This window comes from Epinephelus fuscoguttatus, linkage group LG16 (assembly GCF_011397635.1).
Source record: "Epinephelus fuscoguttatus linkage group LG16, E.fuscoguttatus.final_Chr_v1".
NCBI classification, from domain to species: domain Eukaryota; kingdom Metazoa; phylum Chordata; class Actinopteri; order Perciformes; family Serranidae; genus Epinephelus; species Epinephelus fuscoguttatus.
Window position 1 is genome coordinate 4864728 of NC_064767.1, and position 18879 is coordinate 4883606.

At 42.2% G+C, this 18879-nt stretch overlaps 1 protein-coding gene across 3 annotated transcripts in view; it reads left to right on the forward strand.

Annotated features, from left to right (window-relative positions):
* atrnl1a (attractin-like 1a) overlaps positions 1-18879 on the forward strand; it is a 439798-nt gene that overhangs the window by 130513 nt on the left and 290406 nt on the right. For all 3 annotated transcript variants that reach the window (XM_049600221.1, XM_049600219.1, XM_049600220.1), the window contains 2 exons: positions 18307-18555; positions 18721-18858. In XM_049600221.1, coding sequence (XP_049456178.1) covers positions 18307-18555; positions 18721-18858 — 387 coding nt within the window. The remainder of the gene's footprint in view (positions 1-18306; positions 18556-18720; positions 18859-18879) is intronic.

Below are 18879 nucleotides of genomic sequence, written 5' to 3' on the forward strand. Positions count from 1 at the left end.
CATTTGATAAATCAAGCTTTTTGGAGCTTTTTTGGAAGAACAGCTGAAACGTCTTCTCCTCCCAGAAACTCCGCGAGTGCATTCTCTTTTTCTTTTGTAATTGTTGGGTGGATCTCCGATTGACCCAGATTGGATTTTAATTTCTGGAGAATGTTCTGGGCTTCATCAATTCCAGCCTGATACAGAGAGCGAAACAGAATGTTGACCTCATGTCATTGGGATGCTTCTCACCAGGCTTACAGACCCCAGAAAAAAATATTTTTTCTGATGATACACTGATCCATCTCATGCTCCATTTTTATAATGGAACATGAGATGGATCGGCAGTTTGGCGCGGCATATGCAGTGATATGGGCACTGTGCCAGACTGTTGTGGTGAAGAAAGAGCTGAGCTGGAAGGCAAAACTTTCGATTTACTGGTCCATCTACGCCCCAACCCACAACTATGATCATAAACTCTGGGTAATGACCAAAAGGATGAGGTTGTGGATACAAGCAGCCGAAATGAGTTTTCTCAGAAGGGTGGCTGAACTCAGTGTTAGAGAAAGAAGCTCAGACATCCAGAGGGAGCTCGGAGTAGAGCTGCTGCTCCTTCACATCGAAAGGGGTCAGTTGAGGTGGTTCGAGTATCTGATCAGGATCCTCCTGGGCGCCTCCTGTTAGAGGTGTTCTGGGCACGTCCAACTGGTAGGAGGCCCCGGGGCAGACCCAGAACACACTGAAGAGATTATATATTTTGTCTAGCCTGGGAACACCTTGGGGTCCCCCAGGAGGAGCTGGAAAGCGTTGTTGGGGAGAGGGACGTGTGGGGTGCTTTGCTTGGCCTGCTGCCCCTGCGACCCGGCTTCGGATAAGCAGTTGAAAATGGATGGACTGATGGATGGATCTCTTTTTTTTTTCTCAGTTAAAATGAAATACATCATTTTCCATTCTCTCTAAAATTGCCAACTCATGTTGCAACCGCAATATCTGTCACAGTAACCGCAATATAATGGAATATAATTGTTTACTTTCTGGATTCACCTTTTAGTATGTGCAGAACAGTCATTTATAGTAACATGATGCACTGATCTAATTGAAACCACAAGTAGTCAGACACTATCTGAACTTTTCTGTTATAGCGTCTATAACAGGGCGGCCCTACTTGCCTTATTTGAGACTGACAGAAGATTAAAGCACTGTATCAGCTGCTGGCAGAGGTGTGATCTTTGTCTTTTTCGTAAAGGTCAGGCAAATCAACTAACTTTGTTACTGGAGGTCTGGAGATTATTTGCAGCGTGCTGTTTGCCTCTAATCAAACCAAAGTACTGTTGTTAGGCTAAATACCAAAATGGAAGGGAGAGGAAAAATGCATTGTATCACTTCAATATACCATGTTATATAACGACAGGACATATACAGTTGGATGAAACAGCATAGAGGTCAAAATATGTGTGTCAACGAGCTCAGACACAGAGACATAAATATAGATGGATGAGGAGGTGCAGAGGACTCTGCTCACACTTTGGATGTTGGGACTAGAGTACGTTGTGTGAACATGGAGTCATTATAGACTCCTATTGATCCCCGTCTTATCAGCAGGCAGGTCTGTGCCTCTCTCTCACACACACACACACACACTGACACAACACACACTCTGACACTGAGGCAGTGCCACCTCTCCTGTAGCTACAGGGCAGAAAATCAATCATCTACCATGACACACGACTGACTCAATATGAAGTCCTCGCTGCTGTCTCTTAACATTCCTCTCATATTAACACCCCCCTGGGGATGCGGGAGGTTTTTCACTTTCACCAGTGCTTCTCCACGTGCTTCCGATTGTGAACATAAATGTGTGAGCAACAAGTGATCATGAAAACAGACAAAATGAAATGGCAAACCTGCCGAGCCTGGCTGCAACCTTTCAGATATGCAGTTAATGATGATTTATAATATTCAACATAGAGGGATTACTCGCCTTACTGCTGAATAGTTTCCTGTCAGAATAGCATTTCTGTAGCGGCTGAAGGCATTTATCTTATAATATGTTTATGTATTCACCTGTTTGATTTTACAAATGTGTCACCCGGAAAACAACATGGTGAATATTGGTTAAAAAGACATGTGCAATTTGTTATTTTTGACCTCAGATGACACAGAGACCACAGTTTAAGAGGTTCTTATGGCCGACATCTTAACAAGTATCCACCTTGGATGGGCCATGAGCGTCTTGTTGGATTCTTCCTTTTATTTTTGCGTGTTGACTGTAAGTCCAGTGTTAATTCTTGGTGTCATAGATTCAACAAGGTGCTGGAAACATTTCTCAGAGATGTTGGTCCATATTGACATGATGACATCACACAGTTGATCCATGATGAGAATTTCCCGTTCCAGCACATCCCAAAGGTGCTCTATTGGACTGAGATCTGGTGACTGTGGAGGCCATTGGAGTACAGTGAACTCATTGTCATGTTTGAGATGATGTGAGCTTTGTGACATGGTGCGTTATCCTGCTGGAAGTAGCCATCAGAAGATGGGTACACTGTGGTCATAAAGGGATGGACACGCTCAGCAACAATACTCAGGTAGGCTGTGGTGTTTAAACCATGCTCAGTTGGTACTAAGAAAATCTCCCCCACACCATTACACCACCAGCAGCAGCAGCCTGAAGCATTGATACAAGGCAGGATGGATCCATGCTTTCATGTTGTTTACACCAAATTCTGACTCTACCATCTGAATGTCGCAGCAGAAATCCAGTCTCATCAGACCAGGCAACGTTCCTCCAATATTCTATTGTCCAAATTTTGTGAGCCTGTGTGAACTGTAGCCTCAGTTTCCTGTTGTAAGCTGACAGGAGTGGCCCCCGCTGTGGTCTCCTGCATAGCTTGGTTGAAATTTTATTTGAGTCACTGTTGCCTTTCTATCTCAGCCAAAAAGTTGCACATGAACACACAGCAAAGACTACAGCCAGCAGCCAACAAGCACGTATGTTCTGCTCCTGCATGAGATAAAATAACTCTCCACACCAGCTGGCAGTGATGGTCTGTCTTTGTCATTCAGAATGGGAAAACAGAAAACTGTCCTGACGCTAGTTAGGCAGTTAGCACATTAGCAACACAATCCAATGAAGAAAGAACAGAGCATATTTACCATGCGCCAGTGAACAGTGACACAAACCATCACAAGATGTTTCTGCTAAAGAGCTCAATGGCAAAAGAAAAATAATCTTACCTCATGTAATAAGGTTTTTTTAATCTCACTTTCTCTTGACCTTAGCTCTTTGTTTACTTTCCTCACTTCCGTTTCTTTTCTCATTCACTGAGCTAAACTGTCGAACAGGGTCATTTCATCCACTGATGGGCTCCGCCATCGCCCACGTGACAATGAGGGGCAAAATTGTGAGACACACCACAGCGACAAGGGCGACAGATGCTCACCGATGGCCCAACATTGACCAACGGCCAACTGTTGGCTTGGTGTGTCAGGGCCTTAAGCTTTTCTGCATGAATCAGTTCAGTCTGACATAAACTAAGAATTGTTGCTTGATCTGGGGTTACTGGTTTCAGTCATTTAAGTGAAATGTGGACTTCAGTAGTGGTAACAAATCGTACGTTGGATGCATATTCGGTGGTTGAAAAGGTATTCCTCTCAGTGCTCAATTTGTAAAATCAGAAGTAGGGGAACACTTTGGGCCTCTGAGAGAGCAATGTTCCCCCACTCCCAAAAGGCATCCGAGCCGCTTCACTGCGTGACTCCGAATGGAATGGTTGTGACATCTAGTGTTGTCACGGTACCAAAATTGGGACCCACTGTACGCTACCAGTCAAAGTATCACGGTTCTGAGTAGTATCACAATACCACAGCAAAAATGAGGCAGATGTGCCTTTTGTCATTTATAAAAAGATAAATCACTTTTCTATAATACATCACTGATATTTCAATGGAATAAATTACTTATTGACTTATTCATACTTCAAAAACAGCATCAATAAGTGATTAACATAGAGGGGATCAAAATAAAATAAATAAATAAAATCAAAATCAACCAGCCACCCTCCTCCCCTGACGAGTAAAGAACAGTCCCTTCATAAGTAAAGAACAGTCCCTTCACAAGTAAAGAACAGTCCCTTCATAAGTAAAGAACAGTCCCCTCATAAGTAAAGAACAGTCCCTCCATAAGTAAAGAACAGTCCCTTCATAAGTAAAGAACAGTCCCCTCATAAGTAAAGAACAGTCCCTTCATAAGTAAAGAACAGTCCCTCCATAAGTAAAGAACAGTCCCTTCATAAGTAAAGAACAGTCCCTTCACAAGTAAAGAACAGTCCCTCCATAAGTAAAGAACAGTCCCTTCATAAGTAAAGAACAGTCCCTTCACAAGTAAAGAACAGTCCCTCCATAAGTAAAGAACAGTCCCTCCATAAGTAAAGAACAGTCCCTTCATAAGTAAAGAACAGTCCCTTCATAAGTAAAGAACAGTCCCTTCACAAGTAAAGAACAGTCCCTCCATAAGTAAAGAACAGTCCCTTCATAAGTAAAGAACAGTCCCTTCATAAGTAAAGAACAGTCCCTTCACAAGTAAAGAACAGTCCCTCCATAAGTAAAGAACAGTCCCTTCACAAGTAAAGAACAGTCCCTTCATAAGTAAAGAACAGTCCCTTCATAAGTAAAGAACAGTCCCCTCATAAGTAAAGAACAGTCCCTCCATAAGTAAAGAACAGTCCCCTCATAAGTAAAGAACAGTCCCTTCATAAGTAAAGAACAGTCCCTCCATAAGTAAAGAACAGTCCCTTCATAAGTAAAGAACAGTCCCCTCATAAGTAAAGAACAGTCCCTCCATAAGTAAAGAACAGTCCCTTCATAAGTAAAGAACAGTCCCCTCATAAGTAAAGAACAGTCCCTCCATAAGTAAAGAACAGTCCCTTCACAAGTAAAGAACAGTCCCTAAAGTGTGGTGAGGTTTGTGGACCGTTGCCACAAAGAGAGAAATGTGAACGGCTCGTTTCTCCTCTGACACGCCACATACCTGTGTGCCGCCACTGCTCGGCTGTTTAGGTACTACTGGGCAGTCATGACGCCAACGAAAGAGGAAATTACTGGATCTGGAGTTGGACTTCTCTGTTGCTGGTAAGCCGTTATCTCACGGCGCGGAGCACTATGGCTGCCATATTCTGTCTGTGACCCCTGTTCAACCACAACCGCCAGGATTTGCCTTTCCTTTCTGCTGCTGGTTGAAATCTGTGCTCGCACATCATGCTGAATGATTTATTTTGCTCGCACAAAACTATTTTTAGTCGCAAATGTGAGTAAAATGCTCGCACGTAGAGCTCTGTGGAAAACAAATCACTGCCGACAAGTAAAAAGAAATAAATAATAACTTTCACTGCTCAAAGATACTCACATGTCTGGAACATCTACAGCAGCATACTGAGTGCCAGGTGGCCAGCGCGCACCGTTATTGACCAGCACGTGGCGGGACGGCGCATGGACACTCACCCTCTTGCGATTGGACTTTATCTTTTTTTTTTTTTTTTTTTAAATTTAATTTTATTACCTTTATTAGTCGCCCTGAGGGGAAATTCAATTTGTAATATGTAGGCTAGGTTTTTGTACCGCGGTCTACCATTACCAGTATACCCTGCAACACTAGTGACATCAGCCAATACTGTATGTAGTTTTTAGATGTGAAAAGTTCTGGACCCATGCAGATTAGTTCCGGAACGCACCAGGGCCTTTTCTGAAAAGATCCTGGTGTGCGTTCCAGTACGTTGTGGCTCAAATTAAGCACTGATTCCTCTCCTTCACTTCTCAAAAAAACAATAATTAATTGGATGGAAAAGAGCCAATGCCACAAACCTGAGAGATTACTTTTGGTATATGTGTAAGAACAATGAGAACAGGGAAACTGCAGAACCACATTGATAGTTGTTATTTTATGCACCAGTTTCCTTTTATTCTTCAAACTACTGATTGTGCAGCGAACAAACTAAAGCCACAGGTAGATAACCAACACAGACAGCAGACTAACCACAGGAAGTGAAGCTTATTTTCAGTACTATCCTTAATGTTTGATTTGGAAACCTTAAGGTAATGTTTAAGCATATTTTACTTTGCAGTTCAACAAGTTTCTGGTAGACTGTCAAAGTATCCCCCTGAGTCTAAACTTTTTATTGGTGTTTCCTGTCTTTTGTTTAGACAAATAGTCAATTTGTAGCAAAGTGTTCTTGTTTCGGAGGAGTTAAGAACACAGCTTCAAAAAGTTAGAGATTTTTTTTTATTTATCTCCTCACTGGTGATTATTATTCCTCACTGGTGCCAGTAGTCTGAGTGCAGACAGCTCTCCAGCCTACTGTTAGCAAGCCAAGATTGTTTTCCCTTCTTTCGTTTTAGCTTCAGCACTTACATAATGGCACCTTTTCCCCATCCTCCTTTCTCTTTTATTATTCATATCTCAGTTTGGTGGCAGAAGGTGTGTAGGAGGCTTTTGTTCTGCCACTTCTTCTTCTTTTTTTTTTTTTTTTTACCTTAGTTGCTCATATAAAATCTGACATATTTTACATTTCAAATTCTCAGTTATAGCATTGTTGCTCTTTTACAGTCCGTCACTTTTTGCATTGTGTTTCATACTTAACTTTCTGCTTCACTTCTCTTGTTTATGGATTAATCATATCTTGTTTTGGAAACCAGGCCTGCAGGCTGCAGCTGAAGGATTCATGACCTCAGCTTTGGTAGCTGCTTTCACAAAGAACTATTGCTTGTCTGAGGATCCAATTTGAACTGGGTCATTTCTTTATCGGATAAATTTGGCCCAAGGCTTTGTGTATCATTCCCATTTTTCATGTCGGCTCGAGGCTAACTACACACTCCTCAACACTCTTGCAATAATTAGCTCCAGTATTGCCCCAGCAGTCTGATTTTGAAGTTTTGGGAGCTCCTTCGAAACTTAGCAGGTTTTTCAATCTCAGCCTAATTGTGCTGTTCGATGTTCTCTCTTATAAAATGGACTTTCTTTGACTGCTGTGACAGTTTTGAGCTTCACTCTGGATTTTTCTTTTCTTAGCCTACCACCTCTCCGCCTCCAGCATCTCCCTAAAGGTCTTACACCTGCAGCTGTATGGCAGTGAATATGGCAACTGTAAATTAGTCTTTAAATTAAAGATGTTGTCAGCTCAGCAGCTCCTCTCTGCATAGCTCGTAAGGTCAGTGTTTGCTTCTGGTGTATTCCGACAGCAGCCACTGTGGACGCCCACGCTCAGACATTTATCCTGCATCTATCCTGGTGGTACTGCTGGCACTTGATTTTTCATTATTGTTCAGTAGATAGAAAGATACAGAAAGCTGACTTTAATAAGCTGCTGCTTTTGGGGATGGAGAACAACTGCAGTGATAACTCTGCAAACTGGGAGCTCTTTGCTCACAACAGCAACAGCTGCAACAAAAGTCATAATGCACACACCAAAGAGCAACCAGTGAATCAACACCAAATGCAATTACAAAGTAGATATCAGTACCATCATCACGCGATGAAGAGTCGACAACATGCCATCACAGCTCAAACAGGAAACTCCAGCTACGGTCTCGACCACAAGTCTGTTCAAAGCGACCAAACTGCAGACTGTGTTACACAGAAATGTCATCGTTCTCCAGAAATAATTGAACAGTGACATTTTTTGTTGACTCTGGACATTGATTTTGTAATGAAACAATGACTGTACTCAAAGTGCAGCCTTCCAACTTTGATTTGAAGGTGAAAACATCCGTAACAGATTAGGAAATGTGGACTTTTTTATACCTTGTTCGTCCATTATAAGGCAAGGCAAATTTATTCATATAGCACGTTTCATACCCAAAGGCAACCCAAAGGGCTTTACAGATTACACAGTTAAAAGCACAAGAGACAAATGATAAAAATGATAAAAGCAAGAATGCAAAAGATGTATTTTATAAATGTAAATTATAAGTAATTCTATAGTAGTTGTGGGTGATGGGTGGGGAAAAAGCCACAGAACTGCATTAGAAAACAAATGACAAAAAAAGGGCGTCTCCTACTTGATTTGCTAAAGTCTTCTTCATTTCCTGTTTGTACAAAACAATAAAGTATGTTGATTTTAATGTGTACTCACTGCAAAAAAAGATATTGTGACAGTTAGTATACACTGATCAGCCACAACAATAAAAGCGCTGACAGGTGAAGTGAACAACTTAAATCATCTGTTACAATACAGTGTTCTGCTGGGAAACCTTGAGTTCTTCATTCATAGATGCCACTTGATGTGCTCCACCCACCCAAACATCGTCACAGATCATAGTCTCTTACACAGACGCTGATGACATCAGCATGCTGGCTGACTCTGTCGTCTGTGGACGTTCCCATAGGAAAGTTGTAATAGAACTCCCAGCGGCAGTGATGTGATTGGATCCAAATCCGTGTACTTCCGTACTTCCTCGACCAACGGCTGATTAGCTTTGCCTTACACCCGCCTACACTGGAATTGCTGTTCTCCAAATCTGAACAAACCCAACAAATATCCACATGTTTCTTTGGTGTAGTAGCCTGAGCCATGACTGACTACATTACGAATCTACATCACGGTACTACGCAGTGGTAACCTGCTCTCTGTGTTTCTGGTACGTCTTTGTTACATGTAACACACATGCCGTACCTATGACAATGCTGTCACGTGGTCTGGATATCCCCGCCCATTTCTATTACACAACGAAAGACGAATGTCCCCAGACTCCTATTCTGAAGTAAGGGAGGCTGGTCACGCGAGACTACACAGATCACTGCCCCACACCCCCACATGGCAATGGCACTCCGCAATAGCAAATGCCCCCCAGCAGGACAATGCATCATGCTACATCGCAAAAACTGCTCATAAGAAACGTTTTAAAAAGCTCAAGGTATCAAACTGGCCTCGATATTCCCCAGATCCCAATCTGACTGAGCATATTCGTGATGTGGTGGTACCCCAAAGGTCCTGGGTCCATGCCTTGACAGGTTAGAGGCCCAACAGTGAAGTGAAGTGCACCTGGCGCTGACCTGTCGAGGCACAGACACGGGACCTATGGGGGGAGTCCTGTGGTGTCTAGTACCAGGGCGCTGAGTAGATCTTTTTGGTCCTGTGGGTTGTGAGATGGGGTACCAGCAAGCCCCACGGATGTTTGACCAGGATTTCGGAGGCGAGGTCAACACCTTGAACTCTTTGTCATGTTCCTTGGGCCAATCCTAAGCAGTTTTTTAGGTATGGTATGGCGTGGTCTGCATCGGTGTTTGGGTCGGTGGTGAGTGTGAAGTGGCATCCACCTGAAGGCTGAGACCAAGTGTTTCCCAGCAGATCATTGCATTGGAACAAGATGATCAAGGTTTTCCACTTCACCCATATTCACCTGTATGTTCAGTAATCTGGAGTTGAATACAATTTAAAAGTAACCCTCTGAATACTGCATACTATACAGTGCGAACGCGCTGTTTCAAATCCGAAATGCTGTAGTACAAAAATAAAACATTTCACTACCCCACACCGTACGGAGAAACAGAAGTATTAGAAACACCTCCAGTCTGACTCCAGTCCTCTGAAAACAAAACTACTGCAACAGTTTAAATACAAAGATGAGATTAAACACAGGTGTTTTTATTCTTTGGGTCACTCACTGTGTGTATTCTGTTCATAGACACGTGACACACACACACACACAGGCAGGCCATATGATGGTAACATTGCTGTAGCTGATATTGGTTTTGCTGCACAGAGAAATAGGCTTATTTTCTCTGAGGCAATCCTCACAGGATGTGTGTGTGTGTGTGTGTGTATGTGTGTGTTTTTCTGATACATGTCATCTGTCTGCTGTTTTGTAGCTCCACATGCTACGAGCGGAGCGAAGGAGAAGGCAGCTTATGCCTCCTATACTTGATGTATTATGTATGGAGGCTCACAGATCTGTGTGCTGCTGGCTTCAGCGCTGCTAACTGTCAAGTACTGTAGGAGCAAATGGATTACACAAGATGAAGCCAGACGATACGTGCTATCCAGGGACAGCAAATATCAAACCCGGTGTGATGAACAGAACGTGGCACCGAGACGATTGTGCTGAGAGAATATTTGATAAGATGAAAATTCCCCCAGCAGGAACAAGCAATTCTTCTTTGCTGCAACAAGATAGCCTTAGTTCCTCAGAACATTTGACATCTGTTGTGTGCAGGTATCCTCCTGGTTATTTCTGTCAATGAACGACAACTAATATCCTGATTTCAATAGAGCCATATATTTTAGGAAGGTGTTGGAAAGATACACAAAATAGAGTCAACATTTTTTCTGTTTATATCACGTACATCATGTGGTGGTGGTGGAGGTCTATACAGCAGCCAGCGCTGGAGGAATGTTGTGCTCAATGTTTTCTGTCGACAGAACTTTAAAGGCATTAAGGCTCTCGGTCTCAAGTGACGACGGCGACTCAGAGCCTGAGAGCCTTAATGCAGATTTTCTAGTGAGTGATGTTTTGTGGCACAGGCTGAGATGCAAACACACGTCTTTCTGGATTTGACCTAGTTTATGTTCATCCTCTTTCTAATGACGTTGATGGAAACCCTACAGATATGGTGTTCTCCGGCTTTGACCAGAGATTTTATGAAAATTCAGTTGATCTGTGTATCAAAGCCTTGTTCTTTAAAACTCAACTAGCATGGCTCTAGACGTTTAAATTTATCTGTTGAATTTTCACTTTTCATCTTAGGTTCATCAGTGGTTACTAATTCGACATATCGTTTGAAAGCTACGCTCCTCATGGTGCCAATAAGGATGACCATTTCAAGATCCAACTACTGAAGCAGGCTCGATAAAAGCTTCTGTCATACAACAAACAAAGTTATAACTCACCTATGTAGCATTATCCTAATTCACAGAGCCATATTATCCAGACTGAATCAGATCTTACACAGCTCCCATGTCATTCCTCACACTGACGGTACTCCGGATGATTTAAATTCAGCGAAATATTTAGTCCACACTTTATTACATCCACAGATATCCATGATCTGCTGTTGCATCATTTCAAATGTTCAAATTTTTCCACATTGTATCCATTTTTCTACAGTTATGCATGTAAATAAACAGTCTAGCGAACCCCTGACCTTTCCATTGACACCTCATTTGAGCCAATAGGAGCTTCCAGTGCCACTGCTATGGCCTCAGTAGCCAACCAGGGCCTGAGCTGAAGGAATATGGAGTTAAATTTGTGTCTTTATTGCATGAAAATAAAGAAAATAAATGATATGAGAGGAAAAAAAATGTTTGAGAGAAAAAAAAAATATTTGAGAGAAAAAAGTTTTCACACTGATAGCAAAAAATAATATTTGAGACTAAAAAGTTTTGAGAGAAAAAATATATATATCAAATATTATTTTTTGCTATCAGTGTGAAAACATTTTGTGTGAGAGAAGAAATGTTTTGAGAGAAACAATTTTTTTTAGAGAATATTTTTTTTTTATTGTCTCAAATATTATTATTTTTTGCTATCAGTGTGAAAACTTTTTCTCTCAAACATTTTTTTTCTCTCATGTCATTTATTTTCTCGCATGTAATAAAGAGACAAATCTAACTCCATAAAGGAACACATCTCTTGTAGTTTGATGAAAATAGACATCCAATGGCAGTCAGCGGCATCAGGGGGAAACACGGCAGGACAAGAACGAAACTAAAGGGGTGAAAGTCCGAGTGTGGTGGGTGGAGAGGTGGTGGATGGGTCCAACAAACACCAGCCTTTACCTGGGAGAGCAGTGCTTGCGTCCCGTGGGATTATAAAGCCAAACACACACTTCCTAAACCCAACCTCGTGCTTTTGTAGGGAAAAAGAACGTCAATTTGAGGTGTTTTACCAACGTAGAGCATTTATTTTGAAAGACAGACAGAACTTCACATGGTGTCCCAGAGCGTCAACAACCAACGCGCCCAGGGTACCTTGCATGTTGTATTTGGACGTGAAAAGTCCATGACCAAACGTTGATATGTGACGAGGTCGGAGTGAGAATATTTTGGCTGAAATTTAATTTAACTCAATGACAGAAGCACTTATAGTGATTCTGACTGTTAGGAAGAGTGTTACCGTTCAAATGAGACCATGCATGTACATGTACTGAAGATGGAACAAGAACAGCTTAAATTTACTTTGGGTTTGCCTTAGGTGAATTTTACAGGACCTTAAAGAGATTAAAAAGCCTCACCAATAAAGCAGAGTTCTTCTCTGTACACGTGTTAAGTGTACCAGCCATAACTCATAATTCAATCGCAGTAAAGTGCAATAAATGGAAATTAAATTACAGTTATGCCTCTCCGCTCACCCGCTGTCATCAGTACAGTAGAGTGTTTACTCTGCTGCTGAGCTGTGTATGCAAACACAGAGCAAGGAAGGGATAATCATCCTTTTGCATGAAATTAGAGGAGCGCTACTATTTAAGCAGTTTGAAGTGCATAAATCATTGTGTCTGTTTTTATCTTTGGTCAATGTCCACAAGGTGGAAAATAACCGGGAGTCAAACAGTCAGTCAGCAGTTTCATCTTTGGACCATGATTAGATCACATGTTCAGTTTTTTAATCATGAAATATGTTTTCCAGCCTCATGGGAAATACAGGCACCATCCAAAAGAACATTCACCCTGGAAACAGCCTGGAGCTAATGTCATGTAATAGTACGAGGTACAGCTAAATCTTTGGTGCTGTTAACTAAAACTAAAGCCTTGTAAACCCTGCAGGCACTAGACTACACGAAGCAATAACCTCTCTTAATTCTTTCCACGTGGAACACAGATGAAGCCAGATAGTTGGAAATGCTATTAAGAATAGGCTCAGGCATAGATAACATAGCAGGTAGATTATATTATCTACACACACACCACAGTTATATAAGTGAACAGCTAACAGTTTCCATCCATGCAGGAATTGGTCTCTCACTTGTGTGCAAGCTGCTTTTTCTCGTGTCATTTAATGTCCTTGGGGCCCGTTTCATCATATTTGTGGCATACAGACAGATGCCGGAAATATTTGATCCATTTGCTGTCACTGATTTTGACACGTATCGCAAATGAATTGCCGTCCAGAGCCGCAAATGCACCTTGCAGTGTGTGTTCAGGGAGGCAGTCTGTGTGTAGAGATTAACTGTGCATTAGAATAGATTTTAAGGTGTAGGAGCGATGCCATCGCACCTCTCTCTGGCCTCACTGTCTACATCTTTTTTTTGCAATTAACTGACTGAGTGTAGACGAGATTATGTCACCATGCACTGAAGATATAAAACTAGAAAATAATACAGTTTCTTAAGACAGTGATATTGTGCTGCCTGAGGTAACGTGCATCTGCAACATATTTTTTTTTCTGGCTCGTGTCCCAAAGTTGGTGAAGATTGGAGAGGAGGTAAAACAGAATGTTTTGCCAAAAATTTAAAATAGCCGTGAAGCCAGCAGGGCTGAAATCAGCATGACTAATATTAATAGATCTGTCTTGATCTTTGGCTTCCAAACATCCCAAAAAGTTAAAAGTTTGTTTTAATTTAGTTTCCAGCTTATAACAGAAGTCCAGGACAGAAAGTTCTCTCACATGTGGAACAAAATGCCTGTTTGTCACATCAGGGTGTCTGAAAAAAGATTTTGGTGAAAAGTTATTGAGAAATGAGACTGTGTCCATAGAAGCGTCTTTTTCCCTTTTTGTGTGTATTATGCCTCTGTGCTGAGAACACCTTGAGGGAATTTCTTCAATTTTGATGATTACATTTTGGTCATAGGTCACCTCATCTGTGTCATTCTTGTGAACGTAATATCTCAAGAACACCTTGAGGGCCCCCCCCCCCCCAAATTTGGCACAAACATCTACTTTGAATCATGTATGAATTAATTAGATTTGGTCAAAGGTTCAGGTCACTGTGATCTTGCAGCCATTTCATTTTCGCAAGTGTGATAACTCAAGAACACCTTGAGGGATCTTTATTTCAAATTCGGCACAAACATCCACTATGACTCGACAATGAACTGATTAGAATTTGGTGGTCAAAGGTCAGGGTCACTGTGAGCTTAAGACTGTCTCATTCTTGTAAATGTAATATCTCAAGAACATCTTGAGGGATTTTATTTATTTTTCAAATTTGGCAAAAATGTCTACCTTGAGTCAAGGGTGAACTAATTAGATATTGGTGGTCAAAGGTCAAGGTCACTGTGAGCTCGCATCTGCGTCATTCTTGTAAATGCGATATTTCAGGAACACCTTGAGGGATTTTTTTTTTTCAAATTTGGCACGAATATCCACTTGGACTCAACAATTAATTATCAGATTTTTTGGGGCATAGGTCGAAGGTCAATGTCACTGTGTCGTCATCTGTTTCATTCTTGTGATCGCAATGTCTCAAGAATGCCTTGAAGGATTTTTTATTTTGTTTCAAATACCCTAAGGGATTTTTTTTTCTTCAAATTTGGCAAAAATGTCCACTTGGACTCAACGATGAATTAATTAGATTTTTGTGGTCAAAGGTCAAGGTCACTGTGACCTCACCTATCTCATTCTTGTGAACACAATATCTTAAAGACACCCAAAGGATTTTTTTTTAAAAATTGTTATTTTTGTAATTTGGCACAAACATCCACTTTGAGTCAAGGATCAACTGATTAGATTTTGTCAGCTAAAGGGCAGGGTCATTGTGACCTTGAGTCCATTTCATTTTTGTGAATGGATATCTCAAGAAGGAATTTTCTCAGATTTGGCACAAACGTCCACCTGGAGACAGGGATGATCTGATTAGAATTTGATGGTCAAACCACAAGCAACAAGGTCACTGTTACCACAAAACATGTTTTGGCCATAACTTGAGAATTCATAGGCTAATTATGACAACATTTCACGTATGGTCAGATACTGAATTGGTGACTCTAATCTTTGGTATCCACCTTGAAACTGTGCTGACTGTATAGATCCTCTGTGCTGCCGGGGTGAAGATGTGCGTGAAGCATCCATGTTTTCACAGACATGGATGTGAACTGTAAGTGCAAATTGACTTGTTCATGGAGGCGAACAACTGCGAGGTGGTAATTCTAGTTTTTCTTTTTTCTTTTTAATATAAATTTGACATAAAGACAGTTGAGAGAGCAGTGCCAAATCTAGCGTTCAGTCAGGTGCAGAAGGAGCTTTATGTTAATGTGAAGGGAAGAACTATCAACCAAACGCCTTTTGAGCATCGCTCGATCATAATGAGTGAGGCAGAATGGTGCTGGCACTGCGAGTCTAATGACTTGACCTGGAGGGACACAAAATGGCTGCCGCAAAATGGGCGTAAATTGGATCTATTAAACCAAAGAGAAGCAAAAAATTGCGTTTTATTAAAATGTTAAGGTTTGGCACATGAAAAGTGAGAGGCTTACAAAGAGCCGCTACCAATTTCCTGCAATTGGAATCATATTTGAAAATGATAAACAGGCCTGGTATATTTATTGGATATTAAAGTCTGCTCTTGGGTATGTTAATATGTGCTTTTCTAGTGAAGGAAACCCTCCGGTGTGGTGGATTAGGGATATTCTGTTGAACTGCCTCGCTTTGAACTGTTGACTATAGTGAAGATCCAATGTGTTGTCAGAGGAGAAGAAGAAGAAGGGAGGGAAGAAGGGGAGGTAAAATGAAAAACTGGAGGGAGAAGCACAGTAGGGGAGAGACAACAAGAGGAGATGAAGAAAAAGTAATAGGGTTCCAGTCTTTGTGATTTCATATAGGCCTGCAGTGTTTAAAGTCACCCAGAAAAAAATTTAATGAAATCAAAATGACAGGAAATGAGGGAGAAGAGGGTTATAGTGGTGAAGAAAGCAGCGCTGAAAGAGCACAAGAGGGGGAGATGGCTTAGTGAATAGAAATAGGAGGAAAAAAGGATGCAAAAGAGGAGGATAAAAATGTGGCAGAGAGGAGATAAAGAGTGAATCTGAGAGAGGGGGAGAAGAAGTTTGTAATTATAAAGGGGGAGAGAGAACAAATGCATCAGCATTGCTACAGCTGAATAATGCAACGGGGAGCTCGCAAACACACATACAGAGGACAGGGGGTGTATTTCAAGCAGCTAGCAGGGACACAGAGAAAGAGATACATGTTCAGCTAGAACATCTGTGGCTTATGGAAATGGCTCCTGTTCAAAAGAGAAACAACTTCTGGTGAAAATGCTAATTTTACTTGACGCTGCATTTGAATCACCTCGCCGGGCTATAAGAAACAACACCTCGGATAGCTTCTCTCAACCTTTTGGTTTCCTTGTGTACACGCCGAGATACCCACAGAGTTCCACCTTGCTCGCTTTCTCTGCGAGTGTGTATTCCCACCCTCGCTTTGTAGACTGAAATTTATTATGACAGGAAGACGAGAGCAAAACAAGAGTGGAGGATTCAAAACAAGCTGTAAAGTTAACTTCGGAAGGCCGGCCTCTCCAGAAAAAAAACGACTTCTTATTCCGGTCGCATATCGCCACATTCAGTCAACAACAAAGGGCTTCGGCATGGAGATTTTGTTTTCTTTTACAAGAATGCCATACCATAAAAGAAATGTGTCATTTTTAATTTGCACCAGTGAAGTGTTTCTGAATGTCACATCCACTTTATGAATACAAATGCACTTCTCAAAACGTGGAATGGTGTGAGAACCAAAAGTCAATTTCTTTATAAATGTTGAGGGTCAGAGAAAAGGTGAGAACAAAAGACGCTAAGTGTATTAGAGGAGGTAGATTATATCACTGGAGGTGTTTATTGTGTTTATGCTTTGCTTGAAGCTGTTTGGATTAACTATAGTACAGTGTGAAGGACAGACTGTGCACAGACAGACCTTTCTCCCACAAGTCACATTTAGATGCAACTAATTTGAAACAGTAAATATGTTTTGAAGGAAATGTAATGCAGAGGAAATTACATTTTCTATTAACATAATGGTCACGAGCTCTGGATGGTGACCGAAAGAACAAGTTGCAGATACAAGCAGCCGAAATTAGCTTCCTCTGTGGGGTGGCTGGGCTCAGGAGTAGAGCCATTGCTTCTTTATGTCGAAAGGGGTCAGCTTTGTTGGTTCGGACATCTGATAAGGATCCCTCTTGGTGCCTCCCATTAGAGGTGTTCCAGGTACGTCTCGCTGGCAGGAGGCCTCGGGGCAGACCCAGAGCATGCAGAAAGGATTATATATCTCATCTGGCTTGGGAGCACCTTGGGGTCCCCCAGAAGGAGCTGGAAAGCATCTTCGGGGAGAGGGATGTCTGGGGTGCTTTGCTTGGCCTGCTGCCCCCGCGACCCGGCCCCCAGATAAGGGGATGAAAATGGATGGATGGATGGATAATGAGGGAATGTTGCTAATTAGCATACCCGGCAAGTTGCAGATATGTTGATACTGAATGTATCTGCAAAATGTACACTGCCAAAGTAAGCAATCTTGCAATAGTATCGACTTGTAGTGACCACAGCATTCATTTTGTATTGCATGGCGTGATACATTGATGTAGAGTTTTTGTACCAAGCAGCAACCTCTGGGGCTGAAAATGAAGCCAACACAGAACCCAGTCAGACCCCATTAGAAATAAACATGTCAAACATGTCAGATTCACCCCTCGCTTCTCCACAGTGCCAGCCTCTCACCCAGATATGGCTCCTTCCTTCCATCCATTTTCAACCGCTTACCCAAAGCTTGGTCAGGGGGGGCAGCAGGCTTAGCAAGGTATTCCAGACCTCCCACTCCCCAGCAACTTGGGGCGTTCCCTGACCAGATGAGATATGGAGTCCTTCCAGTGTATTCTGGGTCTGCCCCGGGGCCTCCTACCAAAAACCAAGACGGCGACAGCTGTAATTCTGAACTTAAGGCTTCAAAATGGGAGTCAACAAACCAGTGGGTGACATCACGGTAGCTACTTCCATTATTTTTACAATCTATGTTTGTTACCCGAAAGAAACGTTGTCTCTGAACATAATCCAGGCAGCAATCACGTCGCCATAGCAACGTAATCAATAAAGCAGTTTAGTAACAAACAAAAGTTTTTTCTAGGAGATGGTTTTGGCAAAATACGTCTTGAAGATGCTTCACATTCAATGTGTGTCAAGAGTGTCTTCCAATAGAATACTTCAAATCTAGTTTTAGCAAAAAAAAAAATAGATGTTTTGCAATGCATTCATGGTCACTATTGGGGTGGATCACTTGGACCCACGACAGAGGTCTGGGCCAAGCCCCAAACGTCCTGCGTTAACTGTTTTAAATGTACTAGTGTCACCCTGTTTTAATTCCTTCTCTCTTCTCCTTTCCCTCCTCTCTCCCTCCCTATGTCATATCTCTCTGCAGCCCAGAACTGTTCAGGTCTGAGGACATGTGCCGAGTGTTTGGAGAGGACGGAGTGCGGTTGGTGTGGTGATCCCAGTAACACCGGCAGGGGGGTTTGTATGGAGGGGTCCTATCGAGGCCCTCTGAAGCCTGCTGGCACCAGGGCTGGGCCCCGAGACCGAGACAGGCTACGAGACAGGGACATGGTGCTGGATCAGGGTCTCTGTTTATCTGACAGAGGATACAACTGGGCCTTCATCGAATGTCCTGGTGAGTGCACCACCGCAACACACCGCCTGCGTTCTGTCACCCAGCTGAATAAAACTGAAACAAATCGTATCATTTGTCTATGGCATTCTGTCGACACCTCTTTCATCGAAAACAGAACAAAACCTTCATGAAGTGCGTCTTGTGTTTGTGTTTGTGTCCCCGCAGCGTGTCAGTGTAATGGCCATAGCAGGTGTGTGAATGGCAGCGTATGTGAGCACTGTGGAAACCTGACAGCAGGGTTGCACTGCCAGAGCTGCATGCCTGGTTACTATGGCGACCCGACCAACGGAGGGAAGTGCAACGGTGAGTGCAAAGGTCACACCA